This window comes from Lentinula edodes (assembly GCF_021015755.1).
Source record: "Lentinula edodes strain Le(Bin) 0899 ss11 chromosome Unknown C8R40scaffold_25, whole genome shotgun sequence".
Classification (NCBI taxonomy): Eukaryota; Fungi; Basidiomycota; class Agaricomycetes; order Agaricales; family Omphalotaceae; genus Lentinula; species Lentinula edodes.
Genome location: NW_025764331.1, coordinates 23,125 through 42,891, shown reverse-complemented (window position 1 = coordinate 42,891; position 19,767 = coordinate 23,125). Strand labels below are relative to the sequence as shown.

At 48.9% G+C, this 19,767-nt stretch overlaps 8 protein-coding genes across 8 annotated transcripts; 2 read left to right on the top strand and 6 right to left on the bottom strand.

The window, feature by feature from the left end:
* Nucleotides 1-225: 225 nt before the first annotated feature.
* Nucleotides 226-720, bottom strand: C8R40DRAFT_1024343 (uncharacterized protein; the record flags this gene model as incomplete). The annotated part of the gene is made up of 1 exon (XM_046223056.1): nt 226-720. A coding segment is annotated over one exon (495 nt), but the record flags the coding sequence as incomplete, so codon positions are not given.
* A 774-nt stretch (nt 721-1,494) lies between these two features.
* C8R40DRAFT_1027462 (uncharacterized protein) lies at nt 1,495-1,860 on the bottom strand (the record flags this gene model as incomplete). Its single annotated transcript, XM_046223099.1, has 1 exon — nt 1,495-1,860. A coding segment is annotated over one exon (366 nt), but the record flags the coding sequence as incomplete, so codon positions are not given.
* A 156-nt stretch (nt 1,861-2,016) lies between these two features.
* Nucleotides 2,017-2,409, bottom strand: C8R40DRAFT_991800 (uncharacterized protein; the record flags this gene model as incomplete). Its single annotated transcript, XM_046236729.1, has 1 exon — nt 2,017-2,409. A coding segment is annotated over one exon (393 nt), but the record flags the coding sequence as incomplete, so codon positions are not given.
* A 261-nt stretch (nt 2,410-2,670) lies between these two features.
* Nucleotides 2,671-3,177, bottom strand: C8R40DRAFT_1049612 (uncharacterized protein; the record flags this gene model as incomplete). The annotated part of the gene is made up of 1 exon (XM_046224574.1): nt 2,671-3,177. The coding sequence occupies one exon, from the start codon at nt 3,175-3,177 to the stop codon at nt 2,671-2,673; it is 507 nt and encodes a 168-aa protein (XP_046084602.1).
* A 222-nt stretch (nt 3,178-3,399) lies between these two features.
* Nucleotides 3,400-3,684, bottom strand: C8R40DRAFT_1049583 (uncharacterized protein; the record flags this gene model as incomplete). The annotated part of the gene is made up of 1 exon (XM_046224572.1): nt 3,400-3,684. A coding segment is annotated over one exon (285 nt), but the record flags the coding sequence as incomplete, so codon positions are not given.
* A 341-nt stretch (nt 3,685-4,025) lies between these two features.
* On the bottom strand, nt 4,026-4,742 carry C8R40DRAFT_1049434 (uncharacterized protein; the record flags this gene model as incomplete). Its single annotated transcript, XM_046224563.1, has 1 exon — nt 4,026-4,742. The coding sequence occupies one exon, from the start codon at nt 4,740-4,742 to the stop codon at nt 4,026-4,028; it is 717 nt and encodes a 238-aa protein (XP_046084600.1).
* Nucleotides 4,743-10,504: 5,762 nt separating this feature from the next.
* Nucleotides 10,505-11,307, top strand: C8R40DRAFT_1070744 (uncharacterized protein; the record flags this gene model as incomplete). Its single annotated transcript, XM_046226265.1, has 3 exons — nt 10,505-10,612; nt 10,716-11,144; nt 11,206-11,307. The coding sequence occupies 3 exons, from the start codon at nt 10,505-10,507 to the stop codon at nt 11,305-11,307; spliced, it is 639 nt and encodes a 212-aa protein (XP_046084599.1).
* A 774-nt stretch (nt 11,308-12,081) lies between these two features.
* On the top strand, nt 12,082-17,508 carry C8R40DRAFT_1112251 (Saccharopine dehydrogenase-domain-containing protein). Its single transcript, XM_046228410.1, has 7 exons — nt 12,082-12,195; nt 12,251-13,722; nt 13,845-14,316; nt 14,453-15,303; nt 15,427-16,071; nt 16,140-16,959; nt 17,020-17,508. The coding sequence occupies exons 2-7, from the start codon at nt 12,449-12,451 to the stop codon at nt 17,038-17,040; spliced, it is 4,083 nt and encodes a 1,360-aa protein (XP_046084598.1). The 5' UTR covers nt 12,082-12,195; nt 12,251-12,448; the 3' UTR covers nt 17,041-17,508.
* Nucleotides 17,509-19,767: the final 2,259 nt, after the last annotated feature.

The following is a 19,767-nucleotide window of genomic DNA, read 5'->3' as shown; positions in this document are numbered from 1 at the left end:
ATGTTTGCAGCAGGGGCATGTCGGAGAGTCAGCTTTGCCAATTCGGTGTAGGTGTCGTTGTAGTGGTATGTGACCTGTCCGTAACTGCATTAGGATGCAGAGAAGTTTTCGTGGGAGCCATCGTGCTAGCTTCCAATAGTTCCTGCTTGCAGTAGTTGCGTCAGAGGGATCGATGCGCTGGAAGTATGCGTAACGTGGTGATTTCTTCCACTGCTCGTTGTGTTTTTCTTCGAGTTTGCGACGGAAGGTTTGTATGGCTGCTGTCTGGCTGTGAGGCAAAGGGCGTTGAAGCTGTGGGGGAAGTCGTTCCTTTCGGCTTGAGCGTCCACTCGCCGCCTTCTTTGCTTCTTCATCAGCTTGTTCATTTCCCTCTGCTCCGACGTGTCCTGGGATCCAGGATATTGTGACAGTTGCATCAGGGTGTTGTGCTCGCAAGGCCGTTAGAGTGTGATGAAAGATGTCAAGGATGTAATGGGATGGTCCTGTTTTGCTCGTGTCTGTCGCAGTGATGGCTGCTGTGTTGTCTGCCCAAATGGACACAGCTGTCACCGACTCTTGTGCTCGTGTTAGGTGTAGGCCCAGTATCATGCCAATACATTCTCCTTCGTAAACCTCGTGATGTTCCTCTGAACCTAGTCGATAGCGGATCGCGCTTTCCTCCTGCCCATCCCTGTAAAGTATTGCAGAAGAACCTATATAGCCTTTGTAACCAGAGCCGTCAGTAAAAACTTTAATACTAATATCATCATCTCGAAGCGCTCTAAGTGCCACTTCTTTGCTTTCCCAGATCTGAATGACCAGCTTAGGGTCCCACTGTGCCTCGAACCTCACTGCTCTGCGCTTCTCCATTTTTGCTGGATGTAGACCGTATCGTCCCATTAGGTCTATGAGTGGTGATGGGTGTTTCGTTCTTCGCTTGTTTCGTGCTGCATTCTCTACTCGTTCTGATAGTGGATGTTCAGTTGGTAGTGTTAAGAGGTGCACAGCCGCGCGGTGACGGTGGCGTTCGACTTCAAGGGGTAGTGGGAGGAGTGCTGCATGTATGTCGAGGATATCAGTCGCTGTGGTGGTCATTGCTCCCGAAATCATTAGGGCTGCCTGACGTTGTATAGAGGTTAGCTTGCGAATGATTCCCCGCATGGGGGTGGCTTGGGTCCACTTCTTTTCTTTCTTCCTCGACGGCGGGGCTAGAATGATGTCTGCTGCATAGAGCATCTGGGGTAAGGCTTTTGCCTTGTAGAGCTGTCGCACCAACTGCGCTACCATGCCGTCTTTCATTCATGCTACTCTTCGGAATTGTGAGACCCATAGCTGTCCCCTCTTGACCATCAGGCTGTGGTGCTCGTTCCATCGTAATTGTCGGTCCATTAGTCCTCCGAGGAATTTTGCGTATGCCTCCGATTTGATTAGCGTGTCATGTATCTTCACCCCCAGTCCTGTGACTGGGGCAGTCTTCTTGGGTTCCGTGGGATGTGGGATTCTACATCTGTTGAAGTCAACCAATTTAAACTTTGTGACGCCAAAATGGCAGTTGTGTGCTGTTGCCCAGTCTAGAACCCTGCCTTCTCTGCTCATCATATCACCTATTTCCGCATGAAGTTCATCCACTCCCTTCGCCCATTTCATTCCTGCGACATCATCCATGAAACCAAAACCTTGTTCTCTACTCTCTGCTTGAACAAGTCGAAGTAGACCAGCCGCATAGAGGATGTATCCAACCGCTGCAAAAGGATCTCCTTGGTCCTCGCCTCCTGGAACACTGAAGGGCAGGGAGATGTAGTCGTCGAAAGAGAGTTGGGTTTTGCGCTGGGCATATTGTCTTTGTATCCAGCCTAGTATTTCCTTCGGTATGCCAACCATCTGGAGTTCGTGGTTGAGCATGTCGAGATCTACACTTGGGAATGCTCCCTTGACGTCCATGTACAGGACTGTCACCAAATATCCTTCTCTCCAGAGTTCTTTTATCTGATCGATCATTAGATGGATCGAGTCGGTTGTGTTACGTCCAGGCCGTGCTCCGAATTGCATAGCTGGGAGGAGGCCAAGGAGTTCTGCTCGTTTGGTGATCTCCTCTGCAATACAAGCATTCATTAGTCTCCCGTGTCCGTTAGATAGGGTGATTGGGCGCCACGCATTTGGGTCTTGGTAGTCTGGCCGTCCTGGTTTTTTAAGCACTATTGTTTCTGTTGCCGACCATGCGTCTGGGTAGATTTTGAGTGTGAATGTGGCGTGATAGATGGGTCCTAAGAATGGGACTATCAGTTGCGCAGTAGCTTTGAAAAGGTCATTTGGGATTGTTCCTGGTTTTGTGGCTTTGCCGTTTTTCATGCGATGGATTGCAGCAAGAATCTGACGGTTTGTGGGTGGCGTGAAGTTCCAGGCTGGGGGAGGGTATATGGGGCTTTCTGGGACATTTGGAGTGTGTGGAGGAGGAGGAAAGAAGGATCCACGGAATACAAATTCTTTCCCGACGTTGTCTTCCACCACTCTGTTTTGGCCTGTCTCGGAGACTACTAATCCCGGGATTCTTGTCCTACCCCCATCCATATATCCATTTTCCATCAACCTTCCCACTTCTCATACCGAGCTCGTGGTTGCTTCCTCCAGGTATTCAACCCATTTGTTGATTTTGGCCTGTTTCAACTCTGCCGAGTATGCCTGGCGTGTTCTTCAGAAGTCCTCGTGGACAGGGTGGTCTCGTTCAAAACGGTGTCGATGTGACTTTCCCGATAGGGCGCTAGTCCGTCTTTTCATTGCTGTTAGGGTTTCGTTCCACCACCGGCGCTGGTAAGGGCTGGGTTTTGCTTTGGGTATGAGTTCTGCTATGACCTTTGTAGTGACTTCATCAAATTCCCGTAGTGCTCTCCAAAAGTCCGTCTCTGTGGTTAATTCGCTTGGTAGTTCTAGCGTTTCCAGGAGTTCTTTCAGCCGTTTCTGGAAGTCGTCCCAGTTGACCTTCGCCCAACACCACCGTTCTCGTTGATCCACTATTGGTATGCGGATGTCAAAGGTTGTACATATAGGAAGGTGATCTGTGAGCATAGGTTGTAAGGAGGGTACCGTGTTGCATGTGACTGCGCACTCGAGGAGTGTGTCGGTACAGAAGACATTGTCGACTCTGGTGTAGTTGCCGGAATTATGTGCCTGTAAGGTGGGTATGGATCCAGGCAGTGCCATGTTCAGACCAAACTGTGCTGTAAGCGATATTAGCGTTTGGGCAGCATCAAGGTTACGTGCAGTGAAAAGGTGATGGTTTCTCATCTCATCCCATAGCGGGTGATGTCTATTGAAATCTCGGAGCCATACATAGTGTACCGGTCCATCCGTTGCTGTATTGGCCGCCGATGTACACATCCATTCCTCAAGTACCTGTAGTGTGTCATCATGTTCGCAATCATTGTAGATGTTGAATATCCGGATCGTTCCAATATCAGTGACTACCTGGATAGCTGTGATGTCTGGGCTATCAACATTCAGCTGTGTCCATCGTTTCGTTTGTATATGCGTGTGCATCATTATGAGAGAGTGGGCCTTGGGTCGGTCTGAGTCTCCAAAGTGTTCCACGTGTCCGGTGGGGTATACTACTCTCAAGTGGGGCAATGATCTAGTTCTTCCCTTGGAGTCAATGTAAGGTTCCTGTATGGCAAATATGTCAGCATTAGTGCCACGGAGGAAGTCGTGCATGGAATTATCTGATTTATTAGTATTGAGCTGTAGAATAGTTAACTGTTCCTGAATATTATTGGTTACCAGTGTATCTATCATGGGTCCGTGCCATTGGATGCCTGACTGCCGGGGATTGCAGTGTCGCCCCATCGCTGTGATGGTTCATGATGTGTTGGCGATTGGGCGGGACGTAAATGTAGTTGGCTAGTTGGCAGTCGCGACTGTGAGAAGTTGTATCAGTGGAGTGTAGCCTGTGGTGGTCCTGTTGGTGGTTGAGATGTCCTTGGCCTAGAACTTCTGCCGCGAATTGGTTGCGATCTCTGAACACCCCCGCCCTGGCCGGGTTTGCCTCCCGCTAATCATCCTTGTCCATTGCCCCGTTTCACTATAGTCCAAGTGTTGTAACTGTTCGCAACTTCCTGCCTCCATCCTTGATTGAAATCCTCCTTGAGAGGAGCATCGTCTCGGACCCAAGTTTCTGGATCCCTCGTTACGAATAGTTCATATGCTCGTTCTGGTTCCCACTGCACTCGTTTTTTCAGTTTTCGGATGAAGTGGGGACAGTCTCTGCTGGCGGCTCCATGTCCTGGTGTTTTGCAGTTCGCGCACTGTAGTTGGTCATCTGGCGCTGTGCAACTGCTCGTCCTATGTCGTCCTGCACAGCGCGCACATGAGTCGTGTTCTACCTTACACTGTTCAGCAATATATCCAAAGACATTGCATTTTGCACAGCGATGAGGGTCCGACTTGTTCTTGCGTGCTCGTAAAGCTTTACTGCCCACTATTGCTTGATGAAGGATGAGTTTATTGGCTGCTTCTCTGCTGTTCATCGAGAATATTGCATGCGCATATCGTTGGTCACTGCGTCTTTTTTCGATTGGTTTGATCCAGCAAATCTGTGCTATGGAGTTAGCTGGTAGTTTGTTAGCCTTTTCAATGCATGATCGTTCGTAAGCATTCTCGATCATGGTTTCCACTAGCAGAGATTCAACTACCACTTCATGGTAGTTTGGCCTCAATATGGCACTCGATTCCCATGCCTCACAGAAGCGGACCAGACGATCACCAACTTTCATTGATTCTGCCTCCGCTACTGAGCCCATGAGGAGGAAGGCGCCATTACCTCGAATCTTCGTTGCCGCCATGATCTTCATCTTTGCTCCAACACCCTCGTCATCCAGCATTTTATCCATCGCGAGGTTTGCTTTGGTCACTATCTCTTTCTCTGTCAGTTTCCAGTCAGATTCCACATCTGACTTTATTATGATCCTCCGGTCCCTCATCTCTGCGTCGCGTATTGCTGGGCTGTGTCGAGGCTGTTGTATATGTTGCGCCACTGACTTTGCTTGTGCTGCTGTCGCATATGAAAGTCGGTTGTTGTTTGTCTGCGTAACTTCCCTGTCCTCTGATACCACCATTTCTTCTCGAACTGTATTTCCTCGTGCCTCCAGGTCCTTCACAAGTTCCTCCATCTTCTCTTTCAACTTCTCTGCTGCTTTCGATGCGTCCTCCGCTTCCTTCCTCATGATTTTAACCCTTCCTTCCAGCCTGCATGTTTCATCGTCGAAATGTTCTTCCATCTTCTCTATTAGCTCATCTCTGAAGTGCTTCATTCGGTCATGGAAGGAGCATTCCTGCAAGATTTTCCCTATGAGTGCGACCTTCTCCCACATGTCACCTTGGGTAATTTTTGTTTTGCCATCTTTCGCAGCTGCGGCCAGCTTCACGAGTTTGACTGGTAAGACAACAGTGCAGTCTTCATCTGAGGCCATGAGCTTCATGGTTATTGCCTTCGCTATAAGTGTTCGCTGGTCATCATCGCCATTGGTGCTGACAGCTGGGCTCGCTGGTGTCATTGGATTCCTGACTGGTTGTGTCGGGTGAAAGCCCAGTTTTTGCTGTCCTGGCGGTGGCTCTTTCGACGAATTCGACGCGTTTCGTGACATTTCAGATGTAATTTGTTGTATTTTTAGATGAAGTAGAAGTTAATTACTCTAATCTGAGTGCCTATGCCTTCCGATGCCTCGTATTGTCCCCCAGATAGCGTGGGAAAGTCGGAGGTGGTGGCAGTACTAGATCCAGAGTCGGTCCTGCCAACTTCTTGGTTGAGGAACTGCAGGAGATGGACCCCTCCTCGTGTTCTCTATCATTTCCATGGGCACTTGCCCGAATAATCCCGCCGTGTTTCCTGTTTTGGGAGGCAGTCCCTCAGTCGGCATTCCCCCTGCTGCGAATCCTTTCCTTACTTCCTGGAGTTGTTCCTGAAGCATCTCAATGACTCGAGCCTGTTGTTGGATCATTACTACCGACTCTTGAGAGTGTGCCGATTCAACAGCCATGCCAGATTGGTTTGTCTGAGCTCCCGTTACAAAGGGAGTTCCAAAAGGAGCTCCCTGCAGGGGTACCACCTCCTCGTGCACAGCCAGCATTCTTCGTTGGTTCAGAACCCTTTGATTCTCCGTCCCCACTGCCTGAGACTGCATCGATACCAACCCTTGATAGGGCACGACTGATGGATTGCTCAGTCTTGGAGGAACGTGTACAGGGTTGGGAACCAGCCGAGCTGTCAGATCTTGTCTGGAGATCCGGGATGAATGTTGCTCGCCATCCATCCTTACCTCGCCAAACTGGTATTGCTGCGTCGAAACTGGAGTTACCGGTTTCGTTTGCAGGTTAACTCTGGGGGGAGGAGTCGAATTTTGAGCCAAGGCATGTACAGTGGGGGAGGTTCCCGAGCGTAATTGGGGGCTCCTCGTGGCCGTGTTACCAGGGTTAAGAAATTCAGGAACCCCATTATTCCTGGGCGATGAATGTTTCTGTCCCCGGAAATGACCATCAGAACCATGGAGCTGCCTTTTTGGGTCAAATTGCTCCAGAGGGAACTCCCCTACATTCTCTGGTTCGCATTGAACCATGTACGAGGTTCCCCGATTATCCGCGACCAGTCTGCGACGAAATTCCAAGGCCCTTTCTAGATTCGATCCAGAAAGTTCCTCTGACAGCATCAGAGTGTCTGATTCCGCTAGTAACGTCTGGTGTCGGGTCTCCTGAGAGCACAACATCGCTTCAGACTCCTCACTCCTCACCAAGCTGGTGCATATGCCTCATGGGCGTGTACGTGTACACTGTCTGTCCACTACGGACCTGGACAGGGCTATCCTGATCAGGCATCGACTCCACTGGGGCCAGGAGGTGAGCTGTGGTGTATCTCCTGCATCTATGATTTTTTGCAGCGATTGTGTTAGCATCCTCATTACTTTCCTCATCGATTTTAGCTGCTGCCGCCGCTAGGTTTGCATTCCGAAGTATTTGGATCACCTGGTAGTTCAGGATGTTAACCCTCGAAGGGGGAGGTTCGAATCGTACAGCTCCTGATCTGTAGTTAGATGCTCGGTACAATATACACAGCCCCGCTTCTCCACAGAATTCCTTCTCCCTTCCATGGGTATGAGGGAGGAGGGGAAGTATTCCCCTCGAGTTTCGGAACGATCGCCCATAACGTGCCTCTGCCTCTAACAGTTCCAACATCCTCTCTGGGTCCAACAGGACGTTGTACAACCAGAGAAAGTCTGATTGATTTGCTGGGGTCATCAGCCACCGCTGGGCCTTCTCTGGAAGGTCTATTTCCAGTTGAGTTCCCACCGTTAGGAACTGTACCCGTAGGTCTGAGAATTCGAGACCGTCTCCCAATATTCCAATCCCCATCGACTCCAATACCTCCCTTAGGACCATAGCTACATTCTCCGGGATACACTCCTGAATTCGAATGACGTCTTCCAGACGCAATGTCATTTCAGACAACGGTTGTACTGGGAAGTTGGTCCTGCTATGGTGTATTGCGTGTGTACGCTCCCGGTTGGGCATATTCATAGCTGGGCTCTTCAGGAGACTGGAGAGTGAACTTCCTCGTCTCGGGGGAGGAAGGTTAAGGGACTGTACTGGGGGGGTTGGTAACCTCCGGGATGATGCCCGAGACTGTTCGGATACGGCAGGGGATACCCTCCTCTCTGGAAGTTTCTCCTGTTGTCGTACTGTGAGAGGGTCAGTACTCTCCTCTTGTATCCTTTCAATAGCGGCTACTTAGCCACTGACTCTTCCACCCGCGTTCGAAGCTGACTCCATGTCTAGCTGCAGTACCGGTCCAGGGGGAGGTCCTCTCATTCCCCGGGTAGGGGAGTAGGCGAAACCTCCCATGGGACTACTGGCAGGTTGGGCATAACCCATGGAGGTATACCTCCGTTGTGGTGGTCCCATCCCAGGTTCCACTGGAGGGGGCTCCTCAACCGCCGGTTGACGTCCCTCGGGGGTCCGGACGTTGCTAGCGGTTTCATCCCCAAACGACTGTTCTGGGATGGACATCAGGTGTTGACCAGCTGCCACTGTGATGACAGTGGAGCTAGCAGCCTGGTTAGACTTTTGAGCTTGTGTCGTGCTTCCACGAGATAAGGCGCTCTTTTGTTTCTTTGCTTTGATCTTGGAACTAGAAGGTTGTTCTGTTGACATCGCAGACATTTTGTCGCGACGAGTCCATTCGGTGATGGGAGAGCTTGGTATAATGTAAGACCTGGGTTAAAATAGGTCTTAGGGTAGGTTTTGGTATATGGAGGTTTATGTTGTAGCGTGCTAGGAGCAGGCTGGAGCTCGAAGGGAGCTACGAGAACCGCGACCAAGGACGGGAATGACCTAGTAGTGGTTGGGATGACGAGATGATGACCCTTGAGGGGATTCCTACGAGGTCCAGGGAGGTCCCTAAGGCATAGGGAGGTTAGGGAAGAGTGCGGGACCGTACGATATTGCATAGTAGGAGTTGTACTCGCTAGAACATCAATATAGGATTGAGTAGGTCGTATATGTAAATGGGTCTCAAGGGTGTAAGCTCCTGAGAAGGGATATGCCAGGGAGGGTAGGTCCCTGGGGGATGGGCTTGAGGATGGACGTCCTCAAGTGTGGGAGGTGGTAACGGAGAAGCGGTACGTAGTTCGACGTGAGGGGTAGCTTCGACGTTACCTAGATCGAGGTCCCGAAGCTTACGAAGTAGCTAGGGAGCTCTGGGAGGTTTGGGGTAGGGTAGCTCACCAAAGCGTGTAGGCGTTGGGGAGCTTTAGTAATATTCGAGGGAGCTTGGGGACTCACTCGGAAGGCTTAGACTTGAAGTAAAAGCGTATATTCGATCGTATAGACGATCAGAGAGACAATAGACGAGAGTAAAGAGAAACAGAGGTAGAGAAACAGAGAGTAAAGAGAAATCCATATGGTTAGCAGGTACAAAGGGACAGGGACTGGACCTATGCAAAAGGGTGTGTGTTCAAAATATACCAAGCTGGGGCTTGGGGACATATCAGAGCTACTTAAATAGGTACAGGAAGTGAACAAGGGAACATCAGGGGCCATGAGGCATGTAATCGAGATTAGTACCTTAATGGGGTAGGTGTAGGAGGGCTTCAAACGCGTGTCGGGGGAGGTTTAGGAGCTACTCGTGTCACAGGGGGGGAGGTGATACTAAAGATGATACTGTCTTGGGGAGGTACGGGCGTGGATCAGTGCAGAGGGGTGAGAGTGTATGGCTGATACTGGGGCTGTCCTGGTAGTCACCATTAAGAGGGCTGTGGATAATGGTCGAGGCATGACAGGTAGCGGCGTTGAGGGTATTTGTAAAGGAATCTCATGTATGAGTGGGAAGGAGTTGATTCATGGTAGTAGTAGAGCTCTTTAATGTCCTCGCCGTAATTGCCTTGATGTCCAGTGACACCAAACAGGCACTCTTTGAATACTCATCAGGCTATCGCAAATGAGCATGGAGGTCCGCCGGACGACACATCAAGCCTGATGAGCATGGTTCAGACCAGCCCCAAAGAAAGAAGGAAAGTAATGATAGTGAATTTATGGCAGCAATTATTTGGACCGATCAACAAAACAACGCGAAAGAAAGAAGTTATGCCGTGCAGTGCACGTGATAACACAAGACGATGGGGTCCTTGGTCGGCATTGAAATATTGATGGCCGGCGGGCCAAAATCGAGCTGTCCTGTCCCTGTTGCCATACTTGCTGATGTGGAGAGGAGAAGACCTGGAGGGATCTTTCGGGCAGTTAGGACACTGGGTTGAAGATAAATGTAAGGTGCTTTCCATGTGACATTGATGCTGTACGGTATTCGGTACTCTGTTGGAGGGTTCCGGCTTTACATAAACGAATGATATGGTAGATAACAAGGGTCGGTGGAGATCAGTGTGGATGAATGTTACATCAACGGATTTCTTGATTGAATAATCAGCGACATGTGTTTTGTATCCCGCACAGTTTCGATGATGGATAGACAAGTACTCTCCTGGCAGATGTCTGCTCGAGCCGCTCATACATAACGGAATGCATCGATTTCTGTCTTCTGCACCGTAGTCAGAGACGTATTCACCTGTTGCGATGATTTTCAACGGTCTGCGCTTCATTTTACTTCAGCTCTTCCCTCACGCTGATACATTGGCGTTATTCTCTCATTTCTTTTCGTTGATTTAGTGATGACAGCAAACACAATTGCAAAATTGGTGTTTGTGATACTCGTCTATGAAAAGCCATGAAACCACCTGAAACAACAGTGTCATGTAATATCAGGTTAGATCAAGTTTATCCCTGTTCAAATAACCCTCGATTGTGAAAAGGTTGAGGTGAACGCTGGCGCGCTGGTGACCGGTGATAAGCTGTGATGAGGGGTTTTTGTTGAGACAAGTGAAGGACTTGGCGGTAGTCCAGCTCATTTTCTTTTCCATTGTCACCGCTGGTCGATCGGTCATCTCATTCTTCTTGCTACCCAACCTTTTTGCTGGTCAAAAATATTCTTGGTGTCATGCTTCTCGCTTCCGTAATAAGACAGTGCTTGTCTGCCCTCTCAGGTATTACATACTTTACGAGGACTGCTTCTGCCATACTTATTGGTGCTGGTAGCGGTAATACGGTGCGCCTCGAATTCATCTGCTAGATTATTCCCGAAAACGGTCAAATCGTTTGACTGGTAATATCTAGTAGTGTACACTCTCAGTTATTGACTTGTTATTTAGACGACACGCGGAAACGAGCATCCATCTAAAGTTCTGCTACTTAAATATGATTATGAACCGGTGATCAATGGGCCTGACGCTGCAAATCCAAATATACTTGGAGAGGCACTTCAAATCATCGTGGATTCGCTTGGAATCACGGAATCACATCCTCCTGAACTAAAGTTTGCGGTTGCGCCGGGCAGAGGATATGCAGGCGATTCTGAGGACCTTTATTCTACTGGATACCTGATTACATTCCACATGCGGCATGGGTTTGATCCAAGTATCCGTGGTGCATATCATGCATTCATCCAATATGCTAAAAACTTCAATGAGAAGTTTCCTCGAGAAAGAGCGAAAATACTTTCAGGCCAACTTTATCGCGAGCGATACTATGCGCGCGAAACGTACGAGACTGTTTTGACATTTCAAAATGGAAAAGTGCAGGTTGGTTATTCAGCCGGTATCACTCACTGCAATATGGTAACTCATTCACCTTTGAAAACAGTCAGGTCATTGGAAAGAGGGGAAGAGAACCCTTGACATGGTAGACAATAAGGAATGGTGGATGAAGACTGGATTTAGAAGCAGCAGAGATGTAAAGAGTTGACAGCCTCTGAACGCATGGTTTTGGAAGCTAGACTAGAAAAGAAGGACTCTCCTGCTCGAGCCGTTTGCATGTATAACGGAATGCCGCCTGATTTATGTTATGCGCAGATATCATTCAACGATTGCTAACTCGGTTTCTCTCTCTTCTGCTGATACTGGCGGTGTATTTTTCCTCGATCCAGTGATGTCACTAGCCTAATGAAAGCAAATCCACAATTGCAGGACCTGTACTTTTTGGTATTCCTCCATGAGACGACTTGAATTGACAATGAAGAAGACCTGTGGAATTCAGAGATTGAATATTTTCGGTTTTGTTGAGGGATAAGAGGTGAAACGCTATCTGAGGAGGCAACGTATTTCGTTAAAGAGGGACGGTCAAAAGAAATTTTGAACGGTACTCATTTGCAGCATTTCTGGCTGCCTTGGACTCCTTTTCATGGTCCCACAGTCCGGTCCTTTACACTCCTCCCGGCTGCAATAGATAGCTTGACCAAGATATGCAGATCTTTGAAGCGGCGATGTGAAGGAGATCCTGATTGTGATTCAAAGGGCTTGTGGCAGCATTTATTCTATTTTCCATTCAAGAACCCCATTCTTTGCTTCAGAAATTGACCAAGATGTTGCATTATTGAGTACGCGTCCAGCACGGAACAATTGCTTTGCGCCCTCACCTGCCCCCACCTACATACAATACCCTCACATGGGGGTGTTTGTTGTGTTCGGGCGAAACTCGGGAGACATAATATGTACTCGGATCCCGGTCGGATCTCAACCAACCTCTGACAGTAACGTCGATGCTCTTTAAGTTCCTTTATACTGTACTCCGATTGTACTTCTCTTTCTCAGTGAACTGACGGTTCTTTACAAGGAACAGTTGGACGCGTATACTGTGAGTAGAACGTCTCAACCACGCACCTCTACCAGTGATCAAAGTTACGCGCCAGGTCATACTTTCCAATTGGAACCACGAACTTGACGTACCGAATAAACATCGTATGACATTATTGATAATCTCGCACTCTCTTTCCGTACAACTACACGCAGCACCTCAATTTCAACCTGGCCTCGATACACCCAACCATCATTATCGTTGACCTACGTGTTCCTCTCTATTCTCATTCGTCTGACAGCAACAAACCACCATGACCTTGCCGACTGCATCGGTCTCGATGTTCAAACTGTCGCTGACAGCCAGAACAAGTAGAATGGGGACCGCAAAACGTTCAACACGTTTGAGTATGCCCACTGGCAATCGACATTTACGTTGCTTCGTTCATTCCTCAACACGAAGGACCAACTTGAGTCGTCACTTGGCCACTTGTAGCCCATTGATAATTGGCATTCGCAGCGAAGACCCTCTGCGAATTTGGGAGCGTCGAGTACCGCTCACGCCTGAAGATGTGAAGGATGTCCTGGAGGCTGCGAGAAGAGCAAATGAGAGGTACAAGGATATGGAGTTCGAGTCGGAGAACAGAGATTCACCGCCGAGCATACATTCGCATTCTGATTCAGCGTCCAGACTCAAACCCAAGGCTAAAGCCTCTACGTCCAACCTTTCACAACCTGCCAACGACCCAGCCGGCTCAGAAACACCGTTTGTCCCTGAATTTCTCCCTTACCCACTCGAAATCCACATACAGCCTTCCTCGAAGCGTATATTTCCCGACTCTGCTTATGTGGAAGCAGGAGCGAAGGTCACAGACGATTTGAGAGACGCGCATGTATTGCTTGGGATCAAAGAGGTTGGTGTCGAGGAGGTGATGCGTGATGCTACTGAAGAACCTGGGAAGTTATTGAGCGTGAAAGATGCAAAGAAGATGAAGGTGGCTAGAACATATATGATGTTCTCACATACAGCCAAGGGACAGGAGTATAACATGGCTTTACTCGACCGGTTTTTGGAGTCGGAATTAGATCTTCCCTCGCAAACTTCCTCCCCCTCTGCCATATCCTCAGAATCGCGTCTACCAACTCTAATTGACTACGAGCTACTCACCTCGTCCTCTTCGGGTAAACGAACTCTTGCGTTCGGCTTCCATGCAGGTCTGGCAGGCACACTTCTCTCCCTCTACACCCTCGGTGCATATTTCTTCCGCGAATTCGGAATCCAGACTCCTTGGCTGTGGACGCCGTTACCGCATCTGCCTTTACCGAAGAATTTGAACTCTTCGGATGCAACGAGGACGATCTCCTCGCCTTCACGGGAGCCTCAATTGAAAAAAGCTTCGATTTCGGACTTGGATGCATTATCAGTCCCCTATCCGCATACCCTTCCTTTTACCCCAGACCTCGATGCTTCACTGCCGGGTGTGGACGAACTAAGGAGAGCTTTGAGAGATGTCGTTGGAGGAATGATCAGGGCAACGAAGGATGGGACTGGCGAGCAATTCGGGCCTTGTGTTATAGGTGTTACTGGGTGAGTGTCTAAATGCGACGTTTCAGAAACTCGTTTTTTTCGCCATCGAACTTGCTTCAGTTTGTGTGGTCTTCTCTCTCGCTTGTATAAGGCTTCGTTCACTCACATGCTCTCATCAATAGATCAGGCAATGTCTCTCAAGGCTGCCTCTCCATGCTTTCAGAGCTTCCACATCGCTTTGTGGAGGTGAACGAGCTACCCGACCTCGTTCTGCACCGTGAACACAAAGGCAGTCGGATCGAATTGGACTTATTATACGTCGTCTGTATCAAGCCAGAGGATTATCTCGTTCGGAAAGATTCCCTAGCTTCCTCTCATTCTCTATCTCCCACTTCCGAATCCTCAACGACTTTCTCCCCATCCTACTCCCGTTCAGACTACCACACCTCGCCTTCCTCCTACACCTCCATATTCCCTACTCGTATCGCGCCGTATCTCACGCTTTTGCTGAACGGAGCCGGATGGGCGCCGGGGTATCCGAAGATGATGAGTGAGGAGGGAGTCAAAACTGCGGGAAATGTGATTGACGAGATGGATGAGAACAAGAGGAAGGGAAGGTTTGCGGTCGTTGGGGATATTAGCTGTGATCCGTATGTAAGTGGACATCTATGTTCAACTATCATTGATTTATATTTCCTCCTCTCGTCGAGATGTTCTGTTTGTGCTACCTATCACCCGCAATTTCTTCTTACTATGTCATTATAGAAAGTTAACTTTGCTTTCTGTATAGGGGGGCCTTGAATTCGTGACTCACGCTACAACACTCAGCATGCCATTCTATAAGATGGAGCACATTTCTTCTTCGTCTAATGGTTCTTCCCCTGCTTCCACTTCCCAGAACCCACCAAAGAACCCGGTATACGTACAATCCGTAGACATCCTGCCTGCCTCTTTACCTGTCGACGCTTCGAAGCATTTCTCAAACGGCTTGAAGAAATATTTGTGGGGTGTTGTTAGGCAGTACGCCTCCGGGCTCGAAGTCAAAAATGTCGCTTTTCAAGAGACGAGGGAAGCAGAGACACGGGACGAGATCAAGGAAGTGGAAGCCGCTCTTAAACGAGCAACTATCGCCTGCGGAGGTCGACTTGCTGGACGATTCGCCGAGGAAGGGTTTTTAGGTGCCAAGGTGGGCGCGTATCGTGCTAAGCGAGACGCTACTGCTGTCGATAATTTGACTGGACCCTTCTATGGAGGGTCGAAGAGATCCCTGTCGTCTCTGTCATCCGGCTCTTCCTCTTCGTTTACAACGTCTCCTGCATCTTCAATGTTATCACCACCCTCGTCCCCGCTCCCACCTCTGCCTACCTCACCGAAACACCCTAAACATCCGAAACGTATCCTCCTTCTCGGCTCAGGTATGGTTGCCGGACCCGCTATTCGGTGGATCATGCAGCGGATCATGAAGGAGAAAGATGTGGTGCTTGTCGTTGCGGGTAAAGAACGTGGTGAGTTGGAAAGGCTGAAGGGGTTAGCAAGAAGTATTCCCGATAACGTTCGCGAAATGGTGACATTCCGCCAAGTGGATATAGCCGAGGAGGATGAGGTGAGGAAGATGGTTAGCGATGTCGATGTCGTTATTAGGTGAGTATCCTCGATTTCTCTGGTCATATACCTACCCGATTCTTACTTATCTACTCCATTGCTTTTCCTTCCTCCATATTTTACACTCTCCCCTCACTTTCACGCAACCGGATTACGCGGCAGTCTCCTTCCCGCCCCGCTGCACCCGCCTTTAGCCAAACTATGTATCGCTCAACGCACGCACCTCGTTACCGCGTCCTACATTTCACCGGAGATGCGAAGCCTAGATCATGCAGCGCAACAGGCAAATGTCTTGTTATTGAATGAAATAGGGCTGGATCCGGGGATAGACCACGTTTCAGCAATTTCCATGCTGGAGAGGCTGAAGGAGGAGGGAAAGGAAGTGAAGAGTTTCGAGAGTTTCTGTGGTGGACTGCCAGAGCCAGACCTACTTCGGTATCCCGAGCAAGCAGAAAATTCGATGCACGGCGTAGGCGCAAACCTTGATTATCCTCCCGCCGGCCCTTTATCCTACAAATTCAGCTGGAGCCCGCGCGGGGTGTTGACTGCTGCATTGAATGGTGCGAGGTACAAGATGGGGGGAAATATCGTCGAGGTGCCTGGAATTGGGTTTTCTGGTAAAGGAACGGGAATTTTGGCGCGAGAGAATATGTTCCCCAATATCGATTTCGGAGAGTGTGAGCATGACGGGGAGCTGCGTAAGCTTCAAGGAATGTTGGAGGGGTTACCAAATCGAGATTCGTTGCCTTATGCGGAGATGTATGGGTTGCCGGATGGTACGAGGACCGTGCTAAGAGGGACTTTGAGGTACGCAGATGTGCTGCATCACTTCGGTGATATTCACTGACTACATTTTTTTTCTTGTTGTTCACAAGATATAAAGGTTTCGCAGAGCTCATGTTTCATTTCCATCAACAAGGCTTCCTGGATATGGATCGGACGATTGACCTCGAATCCTCTTCTTCGTCTTTGTCCTCAATCTCATCAGAATCCCGTGAAGAATCGTCTCTTACCAGGAATCACACAGCGCGAGCTCTTGAACGCGCCTGGACGGAGGTCGTTTTCGAAATTCGTGCTCGCCCCTCCTCCTCCTCCTCCTTGTCTTTCTCTACGTCCTCTTCCACAAAAACCGAAGATCCTCTAGCTAATCCTATCACATGGTTATTGAGTGCAGAAACTGGTGCACCTTCTACCACCATCCAACAATGGATTGGCCTGCCACTCCTCCCTTCATCTCCAACGACTCCACTGGACCTATTCACACTCCTTCTCGCACATAAGCTCCAATACGATGACGGGGAAAGGGATATGGTCGTGCTTGTGCATAAGGTCATTACAAGGGTTGCAACAGACAAACCAGTCCCCAACGTTGACGAAATTGAAACTGAAGAAGAACTTCATACCTCATCTCTTGTTATTTATGGATCTTACCACAATTATACTCAGAACGAGCGGTTCTACGAATCCGCAATGGCCCGTTCGGTTGGTATACCAGTTGCCATTGCAGCATTGGCCGTTTTAGATGGGGCCGTTGAGTCGATTTCTACCCCGCGCCCAGTATCGATTAGAGGCGTCCACGGGCCAGGCCACATCTCCATTCGAGAACCTGTCCTCCAGGGCATGCTTGAAGCTGGAATCGGGATGAGCGAGAGTGTAGCAAATATTCTAGTCAGAGAAAAGGATGAAATAAACGTTGTAAGTGGGTAGGAAGAAAATATGAGAAACTATGAAAATTTGAAAGAATGACTGCTACAGAGTGCCTCAAAGAGAAGGTGATGAGCCAGATGAGCCAGGGGTTTGTTGATGAGAAGGACGGATTTGATTTCTTTTTCGTCATCATCGATGGCAAAGTGGCACATTCCTCTCACTTCTTCCATTTTATCATAGCGATGCCCCTGACAAAACGGCCAATCGGTCTCTCCCCCGCTCGGTGTCTTGTAGCCTGAGTTGCAGGCTGGTTGCAGGTAATTGAAACTTTCGAGGGCCTGATCGAACTGACATTACATGTACACCAGTGTACACCAAGCTATCGCAGCCGTCAGGCCTCCTCAGCTTATTCCCTTCAGATCATCCCCCGACTTCCCCCACCTACCACACTCATCTTGCTTCATCACGATGACATTGGCAATCGAAGGTGTAAGAACAATGTATCTGATCACCTTGCTTGCAATGGTCATTGAACATCCAGTACGATTTTGGCTCGAAGTATGCTAATCCGGATGGGGTCTAGCAGGTGCTTCCCCTCTCCATAACATGCATTCGCATGTGAGCCTCCTTCGTCCGGCTCACATGGGGTGCTCGCTTCGAAGTGCTAGATGTAATAGTCTTGGTCGGTGCTGGCGCACCTCCGCACTATGTTTAATCATGATTAATTATATGATTGTTTTTGTTACGGGGCACTACAGAGCACTACTTAAAAAGAAACAGCTCCCCGACCCAGCTGTAACGAGTCGGCCTGCGGACCGAGACGATCCCTACCAGCTACCTCCCGTGCTCTCCCTATCTTTCTTATCGCTACTACCGTACCTTCCCGAGTCTTATATACGCTGTACCACGTCCTGTAGGGACTTTCCCTAGTTCACCCCAATACAGTTGCTATCCCTGTTACTTGGAGTGCTTGTTAGTGTGGCCAGCCCTCACGCATTCGCCACATATTTTTAACATCACAAGCAACTACACTCTAACTCTATTCTCAATCCTCAACTGGCCGTTGCTCTGGATTCCCCTCAGGCTGATCATCTGAGCCATCCGACATTGACCCGTTTTCTCGATAACCAACAAACATTTATTTTCGAAACCTTTTCTCATTTTCTTATGTCTCAATCACAATCAACAAGTTTTCGTTATAACCTCAGGAAGCCTGCAGCGAATCAAGCTGCCAAGGTTGGCACTCCTGGTGGAGGGGGTCGTCAACAACAGGCTCCCAATGAGCTCTCGGAATTAGCCAGCATGGCTGATAACTCGACCCTCAAGGCTGTCCAAAAGGACCATCAGACCAGTGTGTCTGTTGCGCAGGGTACGCCCGTAAGTCGTAAGGAAGTTGGTGACCAGCGTTCTTACAAGGACGTTGTAGCCACTTCTACTAGTAACTTGTCTCTCCCAGAGCGAGAGCAAGCCAAGTCTACCAGTGTAGATAAGAATGGTCCTATTGCTACCAGTGTAGCAAAGGATAGTACCAATGTAATTAGTACAACAGCTGAAGGATATAAATCAACAGGAAATATAGACGATATTTCTGAGTCTTCTCAGTCAGAAGACGACGACGGTCAAGGACCGTGGACAGTAGTCCAACCTCGAAGGGCAAGAAGCCTTGAGAACCTTAAGACCATTAAACTTCGAAAGGGCATAATCAAACCCACTGACTTATCCCAAGACCAAGTTAACATGATCAAGGAGGCTGAGAAGACACTCACCCCTGCCCAGAAAGAATCTATCTGCAAGAGAGCGGAGAAGGTGAAGCAGAGTGCACACAATGAATTTGCTTCTCCTATTGCAGGTCCATCATACGTGGCCAAAGGGAAATTCACTGATAATAATGAAGATGTTAGTGATGAAGAGCTAGACATTGAAGCTCAACAAGCTGCACTTACAATTTGGAATGAAGTCCGTGATGCCAAAGTCAAGGCATCAGAGCCGAAGGATGAGCTTAGTGCAGACGAATCGAGCCAGAAATCTTCTCGCCGCCACGGGCGAGTTAATGGCTCTCACAAGGTCAGAACTCGGAATGTCAAACGAGTCCGAGCTGAGACTGACTTGAAGTCAGAAGAGAATTCTTCTTCCTCAGAAGAGGAAGTTCATAAGGCCCCCAAGAGAAATAGGGCCAAGGCAAAGACTTCCAAGAAGGCTACCGAAGATACCGTTAAACCAGTATCCTCACGACACTCAAGCAAGTTGAAAATTGCGGTACAGGGTCGGGCTCTAGCTTCCACTGAGCAGCATGGCCACCGAGGATCTATCCAGCCAATAGACCAACTCCCGCAGGATAGTTTCCTGTCTAAGGTATTAAAAAGGGATGCAAAGTCAAAGGTCAAAGCATCTAAATACAGGGGGAGCCCATTTACTGGAAGGAAGAGCCATATGCCTGACTCTGAGTCGAGCGGTAGCTCAGATGAAGAGTCGGAATCATCGGACTCTTCACCATCTAGCTCCAGTAATAGTTCCTCAAGTGATAGGGATTCAGATTCGGATTCGGATTTGACTGACAACAGTTCAGAAGATACTGAGCCGCAGAAAAGTAAACATCGTAAGAGCCGTCGCCCTAGCAGAAGCCAAAAAGGCAAACATAAAGACAAGAAGCATCAGCGAGCTAAGCGGGCAAAAGCATCCAAATGTTTGATCAAACCGATTCCCCTGAATGAGTATGATGGCTCTGCCGATGCAGAGAAATATCATCGTTTTGTTCTTGAAGGCTTACAATACTGCAAAGAGGGACAAGTTCCTGAAGATGAGCGAGTCTTTCTATTATCCCATTACTTAACGGGAAAGGCACATTCCTTCTTTACC

Coding starts and splice junctions, on each gene's coding strand:
- C8R40DRAFT_1112251 (XM_046228410.1), top strand. CDS start 12,449: ATGACCTTGCCGACTGCATCGGTCTCGATGTTCAAACTGTCGCTGACA. Junction 14,317..14,452: donor ATATTAGCTGTGATCCGTAT/GTAAGTGGACAT, acceptor CTTTCTGTATAG/GGGGGCCTTGAATTCGTGAC. Junction 16,072..16,139: donor GTGCTAAGAGGGACTTTGAG/GTACGCAGATGT, acceptor GTTGTTCACAAG/ATATAAAGGTTTCGCAGAGC.